The sequence below is a fragment of the Mchenga conophoros genome, linkage group LG2 (genome assembly GCF_057382185.1).
Source record: "Mchenga conophoros isolate Kocher_MC1m ecotype Shallow Benthic linkage group LG2, M_conophoros_male_GT1.1, whole genome shotgun sequence".
NCBI lineage: Eukaryota > Metazoa > Chordata > Actinopteri > Cichliformes > Cichlidae > Mchenga > Mchenga conophoros.
This window is the reverse complement of record NC_140527.1, coordinates 22,532,600-22,556,391: the sequence shown is the minus strand read 5'-3', so window position 1 is coordinate 22,556,391 and position 23,792 is coordinate 22,532,600. Positions and strand designations below refer to the sequence as shown.

At 41.3% G+C, this 23,792-nt stretch overlaps 1 protein-coding gene across 2 annotated transcripts in view; it reads left to right on the top strand.

Annotated features, from left to right (window-relative positions):
* Positions 1-1,288: 1,288 nt before the first annotated feature.
* Positions 1,289-23,792, top strand: part of psd2 (pleckstrin and Sec7 domain containing 2) — a 37,530-nt gene continuing 15,026 nt past the window's right edge. The window contains exons 1-3 of one of the 2 annotated variants that reach the window (XM_085288443.1): positions 1,289-1,746; positions 9,802-10,369; positions 11,026-11,763. In XM_085288443.1, coding sequence (XP_085144569.1) covers positions 9,882-10,369; positions 11,026-11,763 — 1,226 coding nt within the window. In that variant the 5' untranslated portion in view covers positions 1,289-1,746; positions 9,802-9,881. The remainder of the gene's footprint in view (positions 1,747-9,801; positions 10,370-11,025; positions 11,764-23,792) is intronic. The other variant, XM_085288451.1, reaches the window with a different exon arrangement.

The window sequence follows — 23,792 nt, the reverse complement described above, 5'->3', positions numbered from 1 at the left end:
CTGATGGTCTGAACTGCCTCCTGATTGAATTTAGCTGTGCTTGTGAAGTGAAAGAGAAAGGAGAGAAAAATGGTGTCAGACATATGCTGTTACAGGGTGAAAATATCCCCTTTGTTTTGTCAAGGGCAGAGCGGGAACAGAAGCTAATTTGCACTATATGCTGAGAGATAACATTAAATGCTTACCTGTTAGTTGGACGAAGAATGATAACACTTTTGTGTTAAATCCTCTGCAATCCAACTGATCATATGTGGCTCAGAGCAGGCACCATCAGCAGCCTGACAGCACAATCACAGTTTCATACCATGGTGTGTCTATCAGTCTGAAAAAGAAAATTAGACTCCCTGGCAATTTCTCATTTTGACAAATGCAAATGTGCAAATACACATGAATATTAATATGGGGCGGGGCAAAAGCATGTGCATTGTATTAATGGCAATTTAAGGCGTTGCAGAAAGTGTTTATCTGACACTGTGTGCTCATTCCTTAAAACCAGTGGTCGTGTTTAGCGGTTCAATTGGGATTATTGCTTTTCTCAGTGGGCTTTAATCATAGTTTTGACAGAGGAGGTAGCACAAACAGCATTAGAAAAAAAGGGGGACTGACAAAGATCAACAGAAAGCGCTCGACCTGCTGTTACTGATGATTAACAGTACCCTGAAAACAACTTCTGACAGAACTCAAGGCTAACCACAGGTCAAAGGTCAAGACAGTGGTCCGTTGCGATAGAATTTAAAAAATGCAAGTAGATTTTTCCATGATCAGTTGCACAATACAAGAACATTAGGATGTTCACTTTCATTTATGTGTGGTAGGTTACAGTATGTTCTGGCATGATTACACTGAGCTGTTTCATGTAACATGGTTCACTGTGGGTCAAGCGGGCTATTGACTGTTTCATAGGTCATGTTTTCCCTTTTCAGGCATCCTGCTGAATTCCTGTTGAAACCAAACTTCAGCATGACCAATGCAGCATCCCAGATATGACAGCTGCAGGACTTTAGACCTTGGACAACACCATCTGAATGTCTGTAAATCATCTACATGCTCTCTTTTTCTGGTCAGTTCCCAAACTTTTGTATTCACACCATTAATTCTTAATTCTAATATCTGGTGGAGAGGGGGGGGAGTAACGCCATCCAAGATCCCAGGACCTTAGTGTGGGAAAGGTTTCACCACCTTTGAGCACTCTATAGCTCTAATACCACCGGTCCAGCTACAACTAAGCTCCAGGTCTCCAGGTTATCATCAGTGGTCAAAGAGAAGCACGTATGTCAACACAACTGTCAGCGCTAATCTTCACTGCGGGCTGCAGTGTTTGATATCAACAGGCCATCGAGACACGTCTCGTTCACACCGCGCTCTAGCCACGGGAGAGTGATGGTACTCCCGAACGGTCCGAGGAGCGGGTTTAGAGTTTCTCAGCTGCCACTCAAAGCACGCATAAGCTCCACAGTGAGGAGGAGACGGGCAGGACGCCTCCGTTCATCCGTCCATTCATCAGAAATAATCCGGACCTCCCCTAGCAGCCTGAGCAGAGGCGCGAGACGACACCACGAGCTGCTTCGGTTGGACGTCAACGTCGGGCGCGCGAGCGAGAAGGGGGGCAGCTGAGGAAGGGAGAGAAAAAAGAGCCCGTCTGTCAGTGTGTGGCGTGTGGATGTAGGGGAAGAGAGGGGGAGAGAGGACCAGTGCCGCCGCGCAACTCCCAGCATATTTCAGCATCCGACTGGACGCATTTCACCGGTGAGTGAAGATACGACACGTTTATTTTTAAGACAAACGGTCAAAGTGTGAAGATATTAACCTAGTGCGACTGTGTTAGCGCTGTTTAACCGCCGGGTCTAGCGAAGCCCATGCTGGGTGACCGTTTAGTAGTTTATTAGCGAGAGAGGCATTTCTCACAGAGGCTGTCTTTAGCTTTCCTGTTTTTCTTGCTAATGTGGGAGCAAAAATGCTCACGCGGGGCTGCAAGCCTCCTCGCGCCGGCAAGCCGTGTTTGAGGAGCTAATGTAGGCTGTGAGATATGCACCGTGCGGGCCGTGGGATTTTACGGAGGTGTGTGCGTGTCTGTGTGTTTGTGTCCCCCGAGAGGAGGCAGAGAAAAGCCTTTTCTCTGCTTTTTTAGGAGGACAAGTCGGTCTTGAAACGCGACCAAGGCACTATTTTGGAGGAAAAGAAAGACACCGGCCTCAATTGAGCTTGAACCGTGTCTCCCAGCCATCCTGTTGTCATGGTTACTGGCTCGAGGAGGCTGGGAGAACATGGTTGTCTCGCGCTGTGGTCTCTCGCTCTCTCTCTCTCCTTCGCGCACACACACGCACACACACACTGGTAGAAACAATAAGCCTCGTCTGTCTGGTGTTTGTTTATGTCTTTTTAAGTGCATTGGGGGGGGACTCGCTAGAAAAAATAACACTGGGCCAAAGCTCTCAAATCAAGTGTATCCTATACATATAAGGGCAAAGGTGAGATGTAACCATGAGACATGTACCTTGAATAACATCATACATACTCTAAATTCTTTCCATAATGTCCAAATACAGGAATATTACAGACTCTGCAAAGACACTGCTGTGTCTTTGCTTTTTCAGGATGTGGGAGGCTTCTTTTTTAACAGGTGTTTGATAGCCGCTTATTTTTTATCCCCAAAAGCAAAGTCGCTATTATCTTAATTATAGCCATTTGCATGTCTAGTCTAGATCTATTGTAATTCATTTCCCCGATACAACTGTGGGCTCTTCCCATGCAAACGTGTTGCTCGCTCTCCAGTGTTTTAATTTCATACTCAAGGTGTCAGACATCCAGACACACTAGCACAGCAGCTCCACACCAAACTGTCACCTCTTGTTGTCTTTTTCTTCTTTTTAAATCATCCCACTAATGACTTTATTAGCAGATGTGGAAAAAACACAAAACATTTTACGCATTCAGACTAATGTTGTGTAAATATAGGGTTTGAGATATTAAACATATACAAAACACACTGAAATTCCAAAATGACGGCAACCTATGGTAGCACTTTATAGCACAGCCTGTGACTTACGGTGTAATATCTCAACATCTACAATGCAAATACTCAGAATTATCGCTAGGTACGGTGGAATAAGGGTAACAATTTGAGTTCTTAAAGGACATAAGAAACAAATTATACTGTAAGCAATTTGAAGTAGTGAGTAACACCATGGTATTTTAGAGGAAAAGACAAACAGTATTTACACATCTTTCACTGTAATTACTCACTACTTTTAGGGACTGTATTACTGAGTAGCCTAACCTCTTCTTACATAGTGGTTACAAAGTATATATAGGGTTGTGCCATTCAAATGAGCTATTCTAAATTCAAAGCTTTAATGTAATTATTCATATTGAAAAATTCAAGGATAATTAATTCAAATTTATTGTCCCAAAATAATACATAATTACAATGTAAAATGGGGAGCTTAGGCAAATCAGTAATACAACCCCTAAAATCTGTGGATATATATTTTTTTCAATCCTTGAAAATTTGTTATCACCATTATTCTATAAACTATATTATATACCTTCTGTTAAGTATGTTTAAGTACTGAATATAACAGCCTAAATTCAGAAATATTACACAACGGATTTAAGGAAATTACTCCATAGTATGTGAGCTGTATTACAAATGTTTCTAAATCTACACTTTTCAAAATCACTCACATGTCACAAAGGTCTGTTATGCTTGCCGTGCATAATAATGAGTGAATTTGTATTAGAAGGTGAAAGCACCCAGGGGAATAGGCCCAAAACAAGATAAATCACCACATTATTGTAAGCATGTATTTAGATGTAAGCAGTTAGAGTGACAAAATGTGAGCGGACAGTTGACCTTGACTGCACAGAAGTGACATATTGGGGTGATTTCAGGGAGCTGGCTGACTGTTACGCTCCACTGGGCTGGTCTAGCAAGTTTTAGGCGCTGTGATAATGCTGGTGTGACTTGCAGCACAGGCATGAATGCTAAGAAAATAGCCCTGGACCACTTCCAAGTCCACATTTTCCTGACTGCTTTCACATCCTCAGCTTATAAGGAGGAAATGATGACATTATTTTCTTCCTCTCTGCATCTGTTCTTGTAGCACAACAGCATTTTTGAAAGGTGACTCTGCTGTGTGTGCATGTATGAGGATAGGCTGCAGGGCCAGTGCTGCACCCAGCCTACGTGTTATGAACAGGGTCAGTAGGTCATTTATAGTATAGGACTAGTCTTTCTGAGCATGTCTTACTGATAGTGTAAGAGAGGAGAAGGGAAGAACAGGGGAGGTTTGCCTTCTCTGTTCTTAGTATGCAGATCTAATATCATCTGTCAATGTTCAGCTGGCAGCTTCATGAATTAATTTTAATTACTAATTAGCTTGTAGAAAGTATTTAGAAGGCTGTCCCGGTGGTCTTAATGCTGCTCTGCGGTAGATTTTCTATTGAAAGCTAAAATAAAATGGCTGTACTGTTCCTTTTACATGTATAGCAACAGCTTATTTATTTTGATAGTATAATTTACATTTTAGAAAAAATAGGGTGATCAACTTGATGTCAACTACTGTGGTGAAACACCAGCATTGCATTCTTCACACCACTTGACAGTATTGGGGTGCTGCCTTTTAGTAAGAAATGCTCACGGTGGCACGCAGCACAAACAAAAGAGCTGCATACAAATGCTTCTATATTAAATGAACGGGGGCAGCACTGCAAACGTAATGAGGTCAGGCAAGTTGAAAGTATCAATTGATGGCCTGCTCCAGCATCTAAATTCAGTGAAAGGTGGTGCAATGATGCCCAACAGAGGTATCTACGGGCAGGGGAGTGCTTCCAAAAAGATTTACTAGATAGAGAGATAGCTAGACAGAGATTAATGGATTAAGATGATTAAGTCTTCATAGAGCAGAAAACAGTTAAGGCTAGTACAATACTTATATCATATTGAAAACCAGTATCCTGATTTTCTTTCCTATTGTGTCGCTCGTTCATTTGTTAAACTCCCAGAGAATCTTGGGTAATCCTTTCCACTGCATCACATTACATTCAGTGACTGCCAATGAAATCTGGCCAGAGTGCAACACCACTTGAGGAGTCCTGTGCTCATAGGCACAAAAGTATCCTGTTTTTATGTATTTACAGAGTAAGAGAAACCAATTTTATACTTAAAGGTCAGGTTAGCCTGTTAATATAACTGTATAATGTCTTTGATTGTGGACAAGGACTGTTAAGTCTGATAAAATGGAAGCTATGAGTTTGAAAGGGACGGCACATCTATTGTTGCAATCATTCAAAATGTCCAAATGGGAATTCATGCAAATATTTCAGACTGTCTTCTCACTGGGGTTGAGTTATATGTTAACATTAGCCAGCCGACCACTGTGAGTACAGGAAGCAGTGTTTGCTAATTTGTCTGCCAAAGTGTGTGCAGCACAGACTCACCAGACTCTCAAATTTTGTATTCTTTTTGCTATAGCCTTTAAATAACCAGTAGGACAAAATGAGTAAAGTTAGGGACACCTAACAAAATCTATCAAATTAGTAAATATAAAATTAGTGAGACAGTAAAGAAGACTTAAGTCCCACCCACACATAAAATGATTTACTTGTTCCAAATCGCTTTTCAATTATTGATCAGTTTGCAAGAGGATATTCCAAGCCCCCTTTGTGTAGGTAATGTATTTATATGGTAATGTATCTCATATGTCATTCACCAGTATTGCTTTAGTTCCTCGCTTCAAAGATGAGAAGACTTTAATTTATGACCCTTGACTTTACATCGGTTATTTTGCCTGTTGTTGCTACACATGGTTGCTTTTTATTGACATTATAACAGCGCTTATTCGTACACTGGCAGGTTCCCATGGTGCTACATTCATACATCATGAGAATCTCCATCAGAGCAGTCTGTCAGTATCTTTGTACAACTCTCTGATCTTGCTCAACACAACAACAAAGAAGGGAACCCTTGGGCGACCACTAAATTAGAAGAATAGCACAAAAAAGGCACAAATAACAGCCAATCGAGTGGACTAGTCTATCACTGAGCTAACACAACAGAGAGACAGATAACCATTCACACTTGCAGTCACTCTTGTAGCCAGTTTTGAACAACCAGTTACGATATAACCAGATAAAAAAACTACTGTGTATAGCTCTTAAAACTGAATTGATTATACTAATATTGTTCGTAATTTGTTCAGATATTAAATGAATGGGAGTTTGTTTTAAAAACATAAGTCGATGTGTCAGTGTCTGTGTTTGATGTGATCTTGGGTGTGTCAGAATTATGCCATGTTTTCAGTCACAAAGGCTTCCCTTTTCAATTAAAATTTAGCACGTGTACAATTTAAGTTAAATAAATATTGAACCCAAGGATCTAAAGCAGCGGCATCTTCAGCACCACTGTGAGCTTTGTGTTCCTGTAAGATCTTCTCAGCACTTTCCTTTTCACTCTTATTATCTCAGTAGTTGCTTCTCTGCTGCTTATAGAGACCAGTCATGCTTATCACCAGAGACTCCCATTGGACTGCAGCTCTGTGTCTCAGGGATCAATAAATCACACCACGGTGTATGTCTATGTGCAGTCTTTGCAGTGTGTGTGTGTGTGTGTCACAGAAGCACATGTAGACAGATAGAGAGATATAAAAGGCACAAGAGGGAAGAAAAGCTATTTAATGGCAACTTGGTCTTTTATCCATCATTCTCACCGGATTGGTGAGTTATAAGTCTAGGCGATGGCATGCTTTTAGATGTTAGACGTTGGTCACATGATTGGCAGGTTGTCTGATCACAATTAAAGGAAATTGATAACGGTTAAGAGCCCCAGTGTTCTGCTGACAAAAGTGGAATGCATGCATCCATCCTGATAGCCATTGTATATGTTGAGACACAAAGACTCAGAGACACACAGACACACACATACCCCATCTGATAACCGCTCCCCCAAACACACACACACACACACACACGCACACACACACACACACACACACACACACACACACACACACACACACACACACACACACACACACACACACACACACACACTGTCTCTCTCTTATTGGCTGTGTTTTCTTCATCTGTCCATGTGGGGTGTCTGAGCACATCTGCTCTGTCTCTCCTCAGCAGCCGGATTCATAGTGCTGCTCACTTCCACTATCCTTCTTCCCTCCACCCCCTCCTTTGGATAAGACCCATTTACCTCAATTACTGCAAAATGAGTGGTAGAGAGTGCAGAGTTAGACTGTGAGATAGCAATAAGCATAATGGTGAACAGATGAGGAAGACAGAGTGGGAGAAAAACAGAACACCGGAGACATGCAGAGAGGGAGAGACGGAGAATTCCCACTTCTCGTGTCTGGTTTCATAACCGCTCACTGCTTCCATTTATGGAAATGTTTCACTGCTTTATTTGTGCGTCTATGTGTGTGCGTGTGTGCATTTCACTGCTTAATAATATGTGCAAATTCCACTTTGTGGAGTAGCATAAATACATGCAAATTGTTCATATGCCTCATACTCATACATGAATATGGAATCCATAAAGCCCCGCTGGAAATGTGAGCACCCCAGTTTGGGAATATTCAAGCTCATTATAGTAGAGATTGGTCAGCAAATTCTCATCCAAAAATGTTTTGAGGCCTAAGAAGCTTTCAGATTCATTACTAGTTTGTGAGATACACTTTTCATAGTGTGCTATAATGGAGTTTTAAATGTCTTGTTTGTGAAAACTATGATGTTTTCATGGATGGAACTCTGAAACAATCTGGTGACTTATGAATAATGCAAACCACTCCCATAATCCTTCTAGTAAAAGACAAAAAAACAAAAGAAAATGAGTCGGCCAGTCACCGATGGTGTACTCAGAAAGACTTTGTTCAGAAATCTGTCGGTCCTTTGAGATCATCGCAGCAGCAGTCAGAGAGAGGATGAGGATTAGAGGAGGCTACAGTAGCAGAGACACAGTGCCTGGTTGTGCCTGTGTTGTGTTTTGTTCCGTTTTTAAAAGTTTACCTGCATTTCTTGCTGCGACACAAGACTGTCTTCGCTTTTTCAGAATGAAATGCGACAAGCAAGATGCACTCTTATTTGTGTCTTTTAAATGTGTCTACAATAACACTCCCAGAGTGAGAGCTCCAGCTTGCATTTGTGTGACAACATAAATAAAACTCAAAGAAGTTCAACTTTAGTAAGGGGAGAACTCTCCATAAATTCATCATCCTTTTGCAACTCTGATGAAACAGTTTCTGGGCCTGTGGTATCCTCATGCTCAGGGGTAAGCCAAAGCACTTCCAACATCATACTTGTAGATACAAATTTGGCTCACTATCTAGCCTGCCATAAATTTGTCCTCTCTAAAATGGTTCAGTTTTTTTCTGCACAGTTTGGCAGACAATTTTTCCCCTGAGAAACCAGAATCCAGATATGGATGTTCATTTTGGCCTAACAGGACCCTTACCTACATCTGCATGCTATCAGAGGAAGCTATGAATTCCACTAAATATTTTACTGCAGTTGTGCTGCAATTCCCAAGCTGTGGATGATTCAGCAAAGCAGAGAACCAGTAGAGCATGAGCAGACTGGCAGGGCTGCTTCCTGGCAGCCCTTTTTATGATACTGACACATAGAACAACATAGCAATAAAAACATAATCAAATATTCTTGATCTTGGAAACAGCATTTGGCCCAATAAATAGCTGTTCTGGAGCTGTTCAGTATGACACAAACTCCCTCAACTGATGAAGCTTATCCAGCTTTCATGTCATAGACGTTCATGTTTCAGTCTTTGAATCTTAAAGACTGAGCTTTAAAGTTGCTCGACTTTATGTGAAACTAAAAATCCAAAGCCTAAACAAACTAACTTTAAATGAGAGAAAGACAATCAATATGAGAAGCTGGAACCAAATAAGCTTTGCTTAACAGTGACTAAGAAACGATTAATTATTCATTAATTATTCATATTTCTCTTAGTCACCATTTCACGCCATCATTTCATCGGATCTCAAAAAAGATAAATGTATATTTTTTTTATTCTCACTAAGTCTCTCTCCATATAATTTATATAAGAAAAATACATCAACAGCTGCATTATTCAACATTTTACAACAGGAACTGTTTCTGAGAGCTGCTCATTAGCATTTGCCCATAAACTCCTGAAAGGTGAATATAAACAGAGGGCTAACAGATCAGCAGCAGACCTTTACAATACGTTTACAGAGTTCTATGATGCATTAACTGTGTGTAAGCCATCATCAGTGATGAACCTAACACTATGCTGTCAGAACATGTGATTGTTTTGTTTTTTTTAAGTAAAAATTGTTTTCCCAAGTCTTGATAATCAGTGGACAAAAGAAAATCAATCAATCAACCCCTGACCCTAACATAAGATTAGGATTAGGGCCTAGAGGATGTGATTGGGATTGTTGCCGTTGATGACTTGGACCTCACAGGGTTAAGTGCATTGAAGGCAGGCATCTCCATGGAGATCAAGAGGAGCTACTATTATAAGGAATCTGCCGAGAATCTCTGTGCCTGCCTGTGTTCCTCTGCTGTTCGTCGCCCTCCTTTCAGAGCTGTTTTGGGATCATCTGCTGCAGAGGACATAATGTTCCAACATATACTGTATATCTCTCTCCAACACTGGCTTGCACACCTAAAAACACACGTATGCACAGCTGCTGCTTTGTTAAGAGTGACCTCTGTGACTTGCAGAGGAAAGCGCAGAGGTCATAAGAGAAATAATCAAATGACTGCTCTGGTTCATGGTGGTGTATCTTTCTTTTCTTCTTTTCTCTGCAGAGGATACATCCAAATTTAAGGTTTAATCTGCATCTTTTGTCTAAGTGGAGAGTCACCCATCCCCTGCAGGGAAGGGCACCATGACCCAGGAGGGGCAGGCTCTGCCCTCTCCCACCCCACCAGAGAACCCAGTAGAGCCCAGTACAAGCACCACTACTGACCCACCCAAAGAGACACATGACAAGACAGATGAGGACAAGGTGGATGCTGGTGCAAATGATGAGACAGATGAAGGAAAACAAGAAGAAGACGTCAGGGAAAGTGAGGAGGGGGAAACACAGAGAGAAGTAGAAGGGATGGTGGAAGTGGAAGGTGATAGAAGAGAAGGGGAGTTGAAAGAGGAGTGTGAAGATGGGGCCGGGGATGAGCATCAGCTGACAGAAGGAGAGGCGGAGGGGGAGAGGGAAGGGACGAAGGGGGGAGGATGTATAAATATGGAGGAAAGCTTAACGGGGGAGGAGACAACACATGAGGCGGAGGAGATGAAAGAGGAAGAGGAGGGGAAGGAAAATGAAGAAATTCACCCATGCACAGAAGAGGAGGCAACTAATTCTCAACAAGCTGGCCGGTTAGTGGACAAAATTTTATTTGTACCACTTTACCTGTCAGAGCAAGCAAGTGTCATGTTGCCTGTTAATTTGCATTGCTAAAAAGACAAACACAGCTTCCTTATATTTTTATAATAACCTAAGAGTGTCACTTTTGGTCAATGTTTTTTGTGCTTTGTGATTTGAATATTTTTTATGTTAAATTGTTTTATCTCTGCGGTTCCCTTTGTACATAATTAGCCTAATGTGCTTTACTCATATTTTACAAAATAAATAGTCAATAAGCCTCAACTTAATGAGCTGAAAAAATGGAAGAAAAATATTTAAAGAGCTAAGGGACACAGCAACCATTTCCCAGCTCCCCAACTGTCCCAGAAAGACATTAGTGGAGGGCAGTCTGTAAAAAGCTCAACATGTGGTAGAAAAATGTGCCTGCTAATTAGCAGATTCATATATAACAAGCAAAAACTACGCAGAATGATAAAGACATACTGAAAGCAAAGTACATCTAACCTTTTTCTTTTAAAAAAAGGGATGAAATAGTGATGCTTTTGTATCATATTGTAGTAAATAGCACAGTGTTTTTAGATGAACAAGATGACTGATCTTTTTTGCATATTTTTATCCATTTTCATGCGTGTAGGTCAGATGTTTTCTTTTCTTCCTGTTGATATAGATTGGCAAATGGTATAACTGGGAATGACGATGAAGATGAAGTAGGTGAAGAGGACGAGGGAGGAGATGAGGGGGCGATACAAACACACTTGGACACTTTCAGCTCTAATTTTGAGACAACTGTAGAACAGGCTGACACCGAAGTGGAGGAGGAGGAGGAAGAGGTCCAAAAAGAAGGTGATGGCAGAGAAAACCAGGACAGTTTCAGCTCAGCTTTTGAACAGATTGTCGAGCAGGTCGACATTCAGGATGAAGAGGAGGAAGACGAGAGAGAGTTGGAGGAGGAGAGGGAGAAAAGTAGGGTGGACAACAAAGATGGTTTCAGCTCCACATTTGAGCGCATCGTGGAATCTGCCCTGCTCAGGGGTGGGACCTGCTACAGCAGCCTGGACTCTCTGGATGTTCTGTCACTCACAGATGAGACAGACAGCTGTGTTAGCTTTGAGGCGCCACTGACACCGCTCATCCAACAGAGGGCACTGTTACAAGGTCCTGAACCTCTGGAGCTTGAGTTGGCAACAGTTCAGGAGCAAGAAGGGGCTGAGATTGGAACAGATGCCCCAGGGCCTGAACTCGGGGCTGGGGACAGTGCTGGAGCAGTGGCTGGAGTAGGAGGAAGCCCGCTGAGGACCACCATACCTGGGAGCAGATCAGAGTTTGTGTTGAGCCAGCCTGGACGCTGGGCCATTCCTAATGGCTATCACACAGATTGCCAGGGAGACATGATTAACTCTGTCAGGTAAGTTTTACTTTAGTTCCATGTGTGGACCAAATAACATTATTCTAAAGGGATGAATTTGGTTTAAAAAGTAAATATGACAATCCTGAGAAAATATGGTGTAATACATTAAAGAATTTATATAAAATGGGGATGTTTTTGCATGGTGGGTGGGTCATTTTACACATTCAATGTTAAACACAGTTTAATGAATATTTAAATGACTGATGACAGCTTCCAGGTTATGTGGTTGTTGAAGCCTTATGCAGATGTCTTACTCAAGTGTAATTAACTTAACTTAATGTGACCTTGGCTTAACCAGTAGGTGGCGTGAACAAGTGAAGCCCAGCTGTAGGTCCTTAGAGAGGTGGACAGGGAGGGCTGGTTGGGGTGGAAAGAGGTGGCCCGCCTCTTTCCACATATGCAAACTGAGACAGTTCTTTAAACAATAACCATGATGGAAGCAACAAATGTAGGCATGCGTTACTTAGCTTAAAATGTTCATATTTTTGGAAAATAAAGGAACTGAGTCTTTCAGTGTTCATGACTGCACAGTTTTGTGCACTCCAGCAAAAATGTTGCATTCACACAAATGTTGCATTAAGCTAAACTGAACAAACAAAAAGTTGCAATACAAGGAAGCTTTAACATTTTGATGAAACCAGTGGGACTGTTAAAGCAGGACTGCTGCATTTGAAATGAGAGGAGCCTCTGGTAAATGTATACAGAGTTTATTCACCAGAGCTGCAGACTGTGGCTCGACTATTTGCTCTCTCCAACCTCTTTTGCTTAAAGGATACAATAGAGAGAGATAACCTCAGTACTGTCAAATGAGAGGTTTATGCATCATGACAGAAGACCTTTTGAACAGAAACTCAAATTTTAGGAGGAGTGTGGTGGTTTTCTATGGGAGGGTTACACTAGATAAGATCCATGGCAGCCTGTCAGCATAATGAATCACTTGTGTGAGCAGGAAAAAACAAACTCGTTGGGCTTTTCGACAAAGAGAACTAGTTTCGTTCTTGATGAAGATTACATTTTTGACATTTTGACCAGTAACAGGTTGGGTTGGAACCTGATATATTGGTTCACTATGAAGGAAACAGATCATGGTAATAATGCTTATTTCTGCCTCTCTAATGTCACAGACATTAACTTGGTGGAGTTTTGGTATTGAAACTATGATATATTTTATGATATTGATGTTCAAATTTGGTTATAGCGAAATACCATGCTGAACAAAAGCACATTTTTAGCCTTTAAACTGTGACACTTTGAGTGGATGTAAAGTTGATTCAGTTGCAGGTTTTATCAGAGCTTAGATGTGTTTGCCAAATTACCATGAACTCCGTGTACTTCATGGACCTCTAGCTATTATCATAATACACATATATAAAATCAAAGCTTTATTTATCCAAATAATTAATCATTAAGGAAAATATGCTTGATATAAACTGAATGTATACGAATCAAGTACATTTCATTTGACCAGATTTCATTAAATTCCATAAATACACAGAAATTTTACATGTAACATTGTTACATGAAGCCAGACCTGGAGGGATTGTGGGGACACGGTAACAGCTGACATGACTTTCTTACAATTAATTACCTTAATAGTAGTAAAATGGGTTGAAGGAGACAACGTAGAGCCACTGAAGGGAGAAGCAGTAACGCAAAACATATGGCGAAAACATGTAACTTGAACTTTGGCTATAGGTCTCCCTCGCTGGTGTGCACACAGTCCCTGTGGCGTGTTCATCAGCTCTTCCCCCTTGCACAGTTCCTGCAGTTAGAAACATACTGGAATGCCAAATAGATGCACAGACCTTTGACATTATCTGCTCAGCTAACTGCTGGGATTTGCTCAGACTCTGGTATGACTTACAGGATGAATGAAGGATTTTGGATGTCAGTTCTGCTCTTCTTTTCTCCTCTCCTTACCAGTCTACAGATGTAGTACTTTAGGCACAGTCTTGCTTCCTGACCACCAGCGCCAAGCTGAATGAGCTATTGTTTATGTCATGACATCATCGTCTTCAGCTTTCCTCGGCCCAGCAGGGTCTTAGAGTGAATGTGAGTGTGTATGTGTGTAAGTGGGTGATTATTGCTCCGTGCTAGCCAGCCTGCCAGACATTTGAGCACTTAAACCTAGAGTGGATACATCTGCTAGTCAGTCTTAAAGGGAAAGTTTAAGATTTAAAGATACTAACAGTTTCCAATTATTTACTTCTTGATGTCCATTCAGATGCTGTTTTTCAGGCTGTTAAAAAGGGAACCTTTAAAACTGTTAGGAATTCCAGTGCAAGTTAGTCTTTTAATATTCTCTAGAAGGATTATGGATCATGTGCTTCTGAACTCCTTCTACTGATAAATGAATTTCCTTGCCTTACATTTCTTCTCTCTCTGTGCCATTCAGTGTCGTTGAGACAGTGTCGTATTTCACTGTCTCACCTTCTGCCTCTCCATTCATTTCTCCACTTGATTCATGTTATCTCACTATATCACATCTTAGTTATAACACACACACATAGACACACATACACACATATCCTCCATTTCACTTACACTGCTCTCCTACCAGCATATCTTATCTTTCATTCTTCTTGTCTGCCTACTTCCTTTTTTTCTGGTGGGTAGCCAGAGAATTGCCGTGGTTACACATTTTGGCACCTTGGGCGTCATGGACAATGGGCCTTTTTCACTCCGGGACCGAGCAGCTGCAGAGCATAGAATAAAAAATTAAAGTCAGTCAGTCAGTCAGCTTGGCAGACATGATGTTTTTTTAATAATCACCTTTGCCCATTATTTTCACTGAGATTAAGAATTTTAGTCATAAGAAAAAAAATTGTTCTAAAATAATTGTAGCAGTTGAAACAACTTTGTTTCAACTGCTACTCATAGACTTTATAAGAAAATGGACATAGCCACAATGACATCACCTACTGATTCGCGAAGTCCCCTGTTGAAGCCTAATGCCAGGAAGTTTGTCTGAGGCCTTCGTGGTGTTTTTAAAATTGGATGTCTTGAGTAAGGAGGGGAGGTGACTTAGAATCCGAGGGATAACACACACTCGTATGGTAGTAAATTGCTATTTATAATAAGACCATACTAAAGCATATGCTACTTGGACCATAATTTATAAAACTGAACATTTTTTTGTACTCAGTATGATGTAAAAGTAATGATTAGTCTTTTTGGCATCATAGATTTGTCATTTCATGTCATTTAGACTTTGTTTTATTTTATTTATTTTCTTTTTTTTGTTTTATCTGAGCACATACGTGTGTGTATTTACATATATATTTGTATTTGTAAATGCAAGTATGTGTACTTGTGTATATATTGTTTTTTTCTGTATATGTCTGAAATAAAGATACAATACAATACAATACAATAGATCAAAAGAACAGGAGAACTGTTTCCCCTGGGTGTCTATATCAGCGGTCCCCAACCTTTTTTTGCGCCATGGACCGGTTTGTGTCCGACAATATTTTTACGGACTGGCCTTTAAGGTGCTGCAGATGAATACAACAAAATAAAACCAGAACCGGTACCAAACAAAAGAATATTTATTCATAACACACGGGAAAAAACCTGGGGAAATCGAGTTAATGATAAAAACCCTGAAAACCATATACAGTATATATATATCTATATGATTTGCAAACGAAGAAGATGCCCCCTGCTGGCCATTAGAAAAAATGCAAGTTTAAGAAACTTGTGCGCTGGCTTCACTTTTCAGAGTTGTATTCTGCTCTGTATTTTCGTCTATGATGTTATTTCTATTTAATCGTGTTTATGGTGTTTTTGCATTGCATTTTTCAGGGTTGTGATTTTGGACGTCATACCTCTGCTATGTACAAAAATGTATGAAAAAAATGGTCATGCTGTGCTATAACTGTCAGTGACAATGCTGACATTTTTTTCAGTTAGAGCCCCTGTTTTTCCTAGGTTTAGCATGTACACTAATGTTAAAGGATAATACACCCTCTGTCAGTTCTTAGGTTTTACATATCAGGATATAATAAACAATTGGGTCTTAAAATTAGGTAAATACAACATCAGATGAACAACAACATATGACATATTACTCCATGTCATTATTTATTTAACAAAACTAAGACAGAATGCAGAACCATAGAATTGTTAAGTTAAGTAGACCTCATGATTCAGTAGCTTATAGAAACCCTTAATAGCAATAACTTGCGGTAACTTGAGGATCATTGTTCAGTTACATGACCCAGTTTCAGCCAAGCACAATGACTGCAAGGTACCCAGGTCCTGTGGCTGCAAAAGAAGCCCAAATAATCACCCCTCCACCACCATGCTTGACACTTGGTAGCCCTTCCAAACAAACCACACTTGTTCAGTCTTTTTCTGATTGTGCTGTCAAAAACTTTAACATTTTACATGCTAACTGAGGCCCTTTTCTCTGAGCATTTCACAGTTTGACCTTGGGGTGAATTTGCTGGGACATCAACTTCTGAGAAGATTCGCAACTGCCTGGAATGATTTCTACATGTGAATAATATTTTTCATTGTAGAATGATGGCCTTAAATTGTTTGGAAATGGCCTTATAACCCTTCCCAGACTGGGTAGCAGCAGTTGCTCCTCTGAGATCATTGCTGATGTCTTTCCTCCTTGGCATTGTGTTAACACGCCCCTGAATGCTCCAGACCAGCAAACTGCAATAACATCTGCTTTGGTAGAGGCACTCACACTTTCTGATGATCAGTTTATCGAGTGTTTGATTACTAGTACATGGATGCTACTTACCATCCTAATTCCAATAGAGGCAATAAGTATATATTTTGTTTTTCATGCACTGCTTCTGCATTTTGGAATAAATTTGTTAAATAATTAATGACACAGCGTAATGTGTCATGTGGTGAGGTTCATCTCAGATTGTATTTACCAAAGTAAAGTGTGTTTTATAAATGTAATAAGCAAAGACACACATTTTCTGCCAGTGCCACTGTTTCTTTGCTTGTGTAAGCCCCTGGGTGGTTACATTGTTTACAAGTAAAAGATAAGAAGTAAGTTTCTTTTATGTTTCCCAAATTTGTTGTTGCTTATACCCTACATCTTAATGAAATGTGCTTCATTAGGCTACATCAGTCACTATAAACAGATGTTGTGCTCCCTGGACAAGTAGAAGTGATGAGGCTCCACTCTGAGAAAGCATACACTATCTTTGCAGTGCATGTACATCATCTACAAATGTAGCTATACAAATTTGCTCAAAACCACAAATACAAAAACCTTAATGTTGCATATTTCTATATTATATTCATACTAATCTAAATATTACAAATATGAAAGGCAGATGTTTGTTATCTCTTGTGATAGTGAGTGAATGTAAATGACAATACAGCTGAAGAGGCAGAGTGGTGTGTCTTTGCGGAAGAACACATTGGCATGCAGTGTGAAGCAGTTGGATCGGCATATGTGTCTCAAAATGCTGCAGAAACTGTTACTGAGTCATACATCTGATGTACACATGTCTAACATGCTCTTTGTGAATGAAACTGAAAGGCTGTTACTCCACGTTTTGCTTCAGTTGTTCATACTACTAATCTCACCTTATTTTTACATATTTTTCAGCTTTTTTAACCATAGTTTTTGTAATATGGCAGTCAAACCAGGTATTCAAACTGATCCATTTGGCTGGCAAACCATGTGCACTGGTGTAAACTCATTGCCACATACACCTCAGTTTGATCTGAAGTGGGCTGGAAGGTTATTGCCTAATAAACTCTTAGAAACACTAGCAAATTATTTACCTTTCCTGTAGGGTATTATTTAATAAACCATCCATAAAACTAATGATACATGATTCAGAGGGACTTTGGTGCATCCAGATGGTTATAAAATGGCAAAAAAAAGCACAAAAAAAGAGAAAATTACTAAGTTGCAAAAAACGGGCACTTTTCTGTTATTAAATGGGAAGCAAACATTAACCCCCCCACCCACACACACATACCTAATTTTGTCTATCTATAACTTACCTATCTTTTACTTACTTTAGTGTGATATACTGAGCCCAACTGACAAAATTAGTTAAAAGACCCAAATGTATGCCCTCCTTCTTTGAAGTTTTCATGTTGTACAATGCAATCCAGTGGGCTGAAATGGACCATTTACTGGACCATATGTTTGACATCCCTTCCCTGGTGCATATACAGCCTGTCCACAAGTTAGCCTTCAACGTTTGTAGCTGGAGCTTTGATGTGGTGCAAAGAAACCTAATCTTACCTCAGCCAAACCCTCTCTGCAGATATTATTCCCACTGTTACTGTCTATTCTGACATCAGTGGGTGAAGATAGTGAAATGGGCAGCTGGCCACAGGAACAGGGAAAAAGTACAGCAGATACTGTAAGCATGCCAACCAGTACATGCAAATATGAGATGACAGTGCTCTTAGTCAGCAAACCTGGCTTTTAGTTTTGAGCTTGTACACTTGTGTAGTTTGTCAGCCTGTCAGTCATTGGGTTAGACAGTCAGTTGCATCTTTTTTTTGGTTACTTAGTCACTGTTACTTCACACGAGTTGTGTTGCTCTGTGCTCTGTGGGGACCATGAGTGAAGCTTAACCTTAATCCACAGAGGAGACTAAAATCGCCATGAAAACACACTCTCTGTTGGTCAGTCTATTTGTCTGTCCAGCAGCTTACTATAAAGCAGGCTATATCTACGCAGTGAAGCCAACTAGATGCAGGCTGATTATGTGATAATGCAAACTGCGCTAGAGCATCCATGCCCTCAAAACAAACACACGCAGTGCAATACTCAAGAAAAAAGATCCAGTGTCTGGACATATATGAATGTGTTTGACAAATGTTCTATGGCTGAACATTTGCATGAATACATGTGATTCCATTGTGTATGCGTATTCCTCCTGGTGGCTCACAAGCCTAACAGATCAAGCAGAGCAGATAAAAGCCAGGCAGTTTGTTTCCATATCAGAGAAGCAGCTCTACTGCATGGACTAACCTCTTTCATACACAGTGTTGAGCGCAGAAACACACATACACATGAAAGACATGTGGGCCAGAAGCATGCATAAACAAAAACTGTGTTTAATGCTCGCACATTCTAGCTCACTCAGTGATGCAGATATGGGAGTCCTTTATATCCGTCTTTCATATTCTTAATCTTTCTCTCTCTCTCTCTCTCTCTCTCTCTCTCTCTCTCTCTCTCTCTCTCACACACACACACACACACACACACACACACACACACACACACACACACACACACACACATATGTTTGAGGATATCACATTGGGAATAAAACCCTTAGTGAGGTTCTATAGCACTGCTGAAACATCCTGCAGATTATCCTCTCCTGGCTCACACTCAGGCAGTGATATGGACACATGCAGTCCCACATACACAAAAATAGATGCGTACACAAAAGGTTTGCAAACAAATCTCTTTCACCCTCTCACCACAGACTCACATGGTAACTGAATAGTTTCAGCACCAGCATATTTATCCCTGGCTATTTATAGCTCAACTCTGTTTTATGACACATCCCACAACCCTACTGTAGAAGTGACTGTGTCTGCTGAATTATGTCTTTCTAACCATGGGTTTCTCTCTTCTGAGGCGTCTTGTCAGCACTTCCTGTATGTGCTAAGTGGAAGAGAAAGCAGACCATATGAAACATTTGTGCGCAGTTCTTGGCATGACTGCTCAAACTGTAGCTGATTTTACAGCAGATGGTAATCTTTAGCTGCTGTCAGATCAAGCTGCTGTGTTTAGTGTTTCACTAAACCCAATCCCACACCTGAACATAATTAGTCTCACCCAGCCAAAAGAGGTCACCATTGTCCATTGTTTACAGCTGAGTAGGTGGTTTTTGAGTCCTGTGTGTTTCTCTGTGTGTGAATAAGAGCTTGTAAGATGGAAACAGTAAACTACGCTAAAGGTTTTCACCCTTTTTCATTTTGTTGTTATTACTGATCGAAGGATTTCTTGGTCATTTTGTATTATTTAGCTATGCTGTGTTTATAAAGGTATAAATGATTGACAAATTTAGGTTGTTCTATTCTCTCCTCAGTTTGTGGGTGCATCAGTGTTTCATCTAAATCATCAATCAGTCGTTGTCTTGTGTGGCTTGCAACTGTCAATGTTTAATTGGGCTTGCAGTCAACAGTAATAGTAACTCCTATTAAGAGCTCAAATACAATACAAATTCTTAGAGTAAGACGCAAACAGCAAACAGTGCAATTTACCTCTGTTTGCGCATGTGAGTGGTAAACAGACTATTTTAAGAAATTGTTTTGCAAGGCTTTTTATGTATTGAGTTCACTTATGTTTGCAACTTAGCAGGTGGAGCTCAAAGTTCTTTTTGAGTCAAGCTTCACTGGCTGATTGACTAAAATGCATAAAATAAGAGCTTGTTTTAATCAGCTACATGTTTTTAAGGCAACATTTCGCTTCTAAAACCTCATCAGCTGAAAAGCTGAATCTTTTTTTTTTTTTTCCCCACGTGCTGTTGGCTGCGGCATCATATTTGTGCTACAACAGGTTTATAAATTCTGCTGTCTGTGTGGTTGTGTGTGAATGACAAAGGTTATCCATGAGTCATAGGAAGCCTCTCCAAAAAACACAGACTTGTGACTAGTGTTCAGATGTGTAAAAACAGTAGTCTGGCCACTGTTGTTGTCTGTATTCACCAGCCACTTTATTAGATGCACCTTGCCCACCTCTCAATTTTAAATACACGTAGACATTGAGGGCTAGCAGGAGGGACTATGCGCTTACCTGCTGCTCTCTGGCAGGTAGCTCCATGCCCTCCTGGGTTTTAATTGCACCTTAGAACACACATGCATCAACACTACAATGAGCGGGTGGAGGGAGGTTTGGAGTCTTCTCTCACCCCCATTCTCTGCGGCCTGCTGGAGCGGGGGGGCTAGGAGGAGGAGTTGGCCGTCCGACTGCGGTCTGGAGTGTGGGGCCTCCCTGCTGCTGCGGAGTCGGGGCGGTCTGCCTCTCCCCACCGCAGGGAAAAGGGTAACACCACCGGGTCTGGGTGCAGTTCCCCCCTCCAGGGGGGGAAGGGTACCTAGACCCGGTTCGTAGAGTACGCTTGGGGACAGAGTCTCTTTATGTCTGTCTCCACATTGGTTGAGTGTGGAGTAAGTGCATATGAGAGCATGAGGGTGGGAATGGATGTTTGTGTCTGTGTGTGCCTGCATGTCTGTGTCTATATGTCAGGTTGGGTATCAGACGCCACCTCTCTGGGGACATCTCAGGCCCTCCAAGGTTTGGAGGCCTATCTCTACCCACCACCACTTTCCCTTCCAGTGGCGGACTCCCTCAGGTGTCGGTGCGTTGGTGGTTCTTTGTGTCTGGGGGTGGGCGTCCGGGTACACACCGGCTCACTCCTTGGCGGCCGCTTATCGGGGCCTGGAGCCTGGGGCTCGCTCGGGCCACTTCGGAGGTGGGGTGCCCCCGGCCTCTCGGCCTGGGGCTCGGTCACTCAGGCACAGCTGGCTGCCGGCGGAGCTCACGGGCGCGTCACTGCAACTCCCCCTGGCTTCTGCTCCGCGGCTGCTGAGTGAGCCCTCATCTGGGACTCTCCTCAGCTCTTACTGGGACAGTGGCGCGGCTGCCCCACTGTTGGTCTTCCTTGGTCTCTTGTGTTCTGGGGGCCTCTGGATGTCTGGAGTTTTGATCTCCTCCATACCTGCTTCATACCCTGGAGGACGGGGCTGTGGCTCCCCACACTCCCTAGCAGATCGTTACATGGAGAAACCTTTGGAATGCAAGCATGCTGATCCACACAGGTATGCACACAGGTGTACACACGGGTATTCACAGACGCGGACTACAGCTTTCTTGGCTGCTGCCTCAAAGCACATTGTGCGCTGTCTATCTTGCCCCCACACCATTACACCACCCGTTCTTAGCTGGCACGTATTCTGTGGTCTTCTGCTGTTGTAGCCCATCTGCTTCAAGGCTCAATGAAATGTGTGTTCAGAGATGCTCTTCTGCACAACTTGATTGTAACAAGTAGTTATTTGAGTTACTGTTGCCTTCCTATCAGCTCAGAGCAGTTGTGGCCATTCTCCTGAAGTCAGGCATCAATGTATTTTCATCAAGGGAAAGCTGCTGCTCACTGCACAGGTTCTCTTTTTCTGACCAATCTCTGTAAACCCTAGAAATGGTTGTGTGGGAAAATCCCAGCAGATTATTAGTTTCTGAAACACATCAACAACCACGTTCATGTTCAGTGTGAACTGCAGCAGGTCGTCTTAACCACGTCTACATGTGTAAATGCATTTACTTTCTGTCCTGTGACTGGTTGATTAGATATCACCTGTAGAACAGGTCTACTTAATAAAGTGTATAATATATATAGCTTTTTTAAAAAGATTTCCACACCCTATCTCCTGATTTTTTACTTTTATCAATACAGATGCTTGTTGTGATAAAGTGGGTGAGAAGACCATTTGTCTATATTCTTAGTTAACATTCTTGTTTTGATTTAACCATATTTCATATATGGTCTGCAATAGGCAAACATCTACTATCCCGGGTTTGTTTATGTTTTGCACTTTTACAGATTATATAATATAACATCTTGGTTTAAATCAATTCCTACAAGTTTGTTAAGTTAACATGTTATTTATTTCAACTGTTAATTGGTATTGTTTAGAACTTACCTTACCTACCTGTCTTCCAGAAACAAAAGGAGGAGATGTAGTTTTACTTCCTGCTTTATACCTTCTGGGTTTGTCTGAGGTCACAGGAAGAGACCAAGTGCAGAAGGGGAAGAACTCTTATAATTTAATAAAGTTGAGTTTAGAGGGTTTATGAAGAAATAGATTTATTGTTGTAATATGTATTGATTACACCACAGAGTTTATGTTGCCAGTAAAGAGGAGTAGTAGAGGTTTGAATATAATCATGTTCATCTTACCTACCTACTTAATGGAATAGTCCAGAGGAGAAATTGTTTGGTTAAGTGGACTATTTTAAGCAGAAGAACTCAGGTGTTTCGAGAAAGAAAGGTTCAGGTCAGTGTAGCTGTGTGCAGTTTGACCTTAATGTCTGTTGATTTAAGTTCAGTTATGTTTATTTGAACTGAGTTAATTATAGAGTTGAGTTTCTTATTTGTTTTTTTGTAAATATTGTTTGGGTTACAAAATGGTGAATAAATCACTTGCTACACTGGACAGCATCAGTCTCCTGCACTTCTTTGACCTCTTAAGTCGAGTCCTACCACACTTGTCATTTCTTTTTCTGTGCTTCTTTCCATCAGATCAGAAAGCGGCCTTTGTGTTCTAGCTAGCAAATGTACTAATATTACTCTGTGGTTTTGTGTGCTTTACATGATGGGTTATTTTTGTCTCATTTAAATTATATTTACATAGCAACCATCAGTCTCCCACCTCTTTTTAACCTCTGTTATATCTGTAGATATTTTTAGCTAAATGTCTCATTGTTCATTACACATGGACATTATGCTTGGATTTTTCTCTATCCGGTGATAAACTCTTGCAAAGTAGAGCCAACCAGTCATATTTTGTCATATTAAGCTCAGGTGGCTTTACGTTTACCTTTGAGCATGCACAGAAATCCTCACATCTACTAACTGCTTGCGACTTAATGAACTTTAAGAAAACAGGACGTCCAGCTGGCGTTGGACTGATCTGCTGGCTCTCAGCCCTATAATGCAGAGGAAGTTGTCTTGGCTGGGACACACAGGGCCATTGTAAAGCCACCACTAGGAACAGCGCTATTCATCAGAAAGAAAGTCTGTCCAGTGCTCGCTCCGCCCCCAACATCCTCCCTTCAATGGAGCTTTCAGACCAACCAAGAAACTTCAAGGAAAGCCCTCCAAACACACTCCGTGCATGTTCGCGTTGTAGTGGAATAACACAGCAGTGTCACTGATCGTCTCTGAATACGCTGCGATTTTATAGAACTTGACTTGGCTGAAAGTTAGATCACCAAGCCGGGCCGATGCACAGTTCACCGAATACTGGACGATGAGGCGGTCGGACCGTAGCACGCCTTTAACCGCTAATTT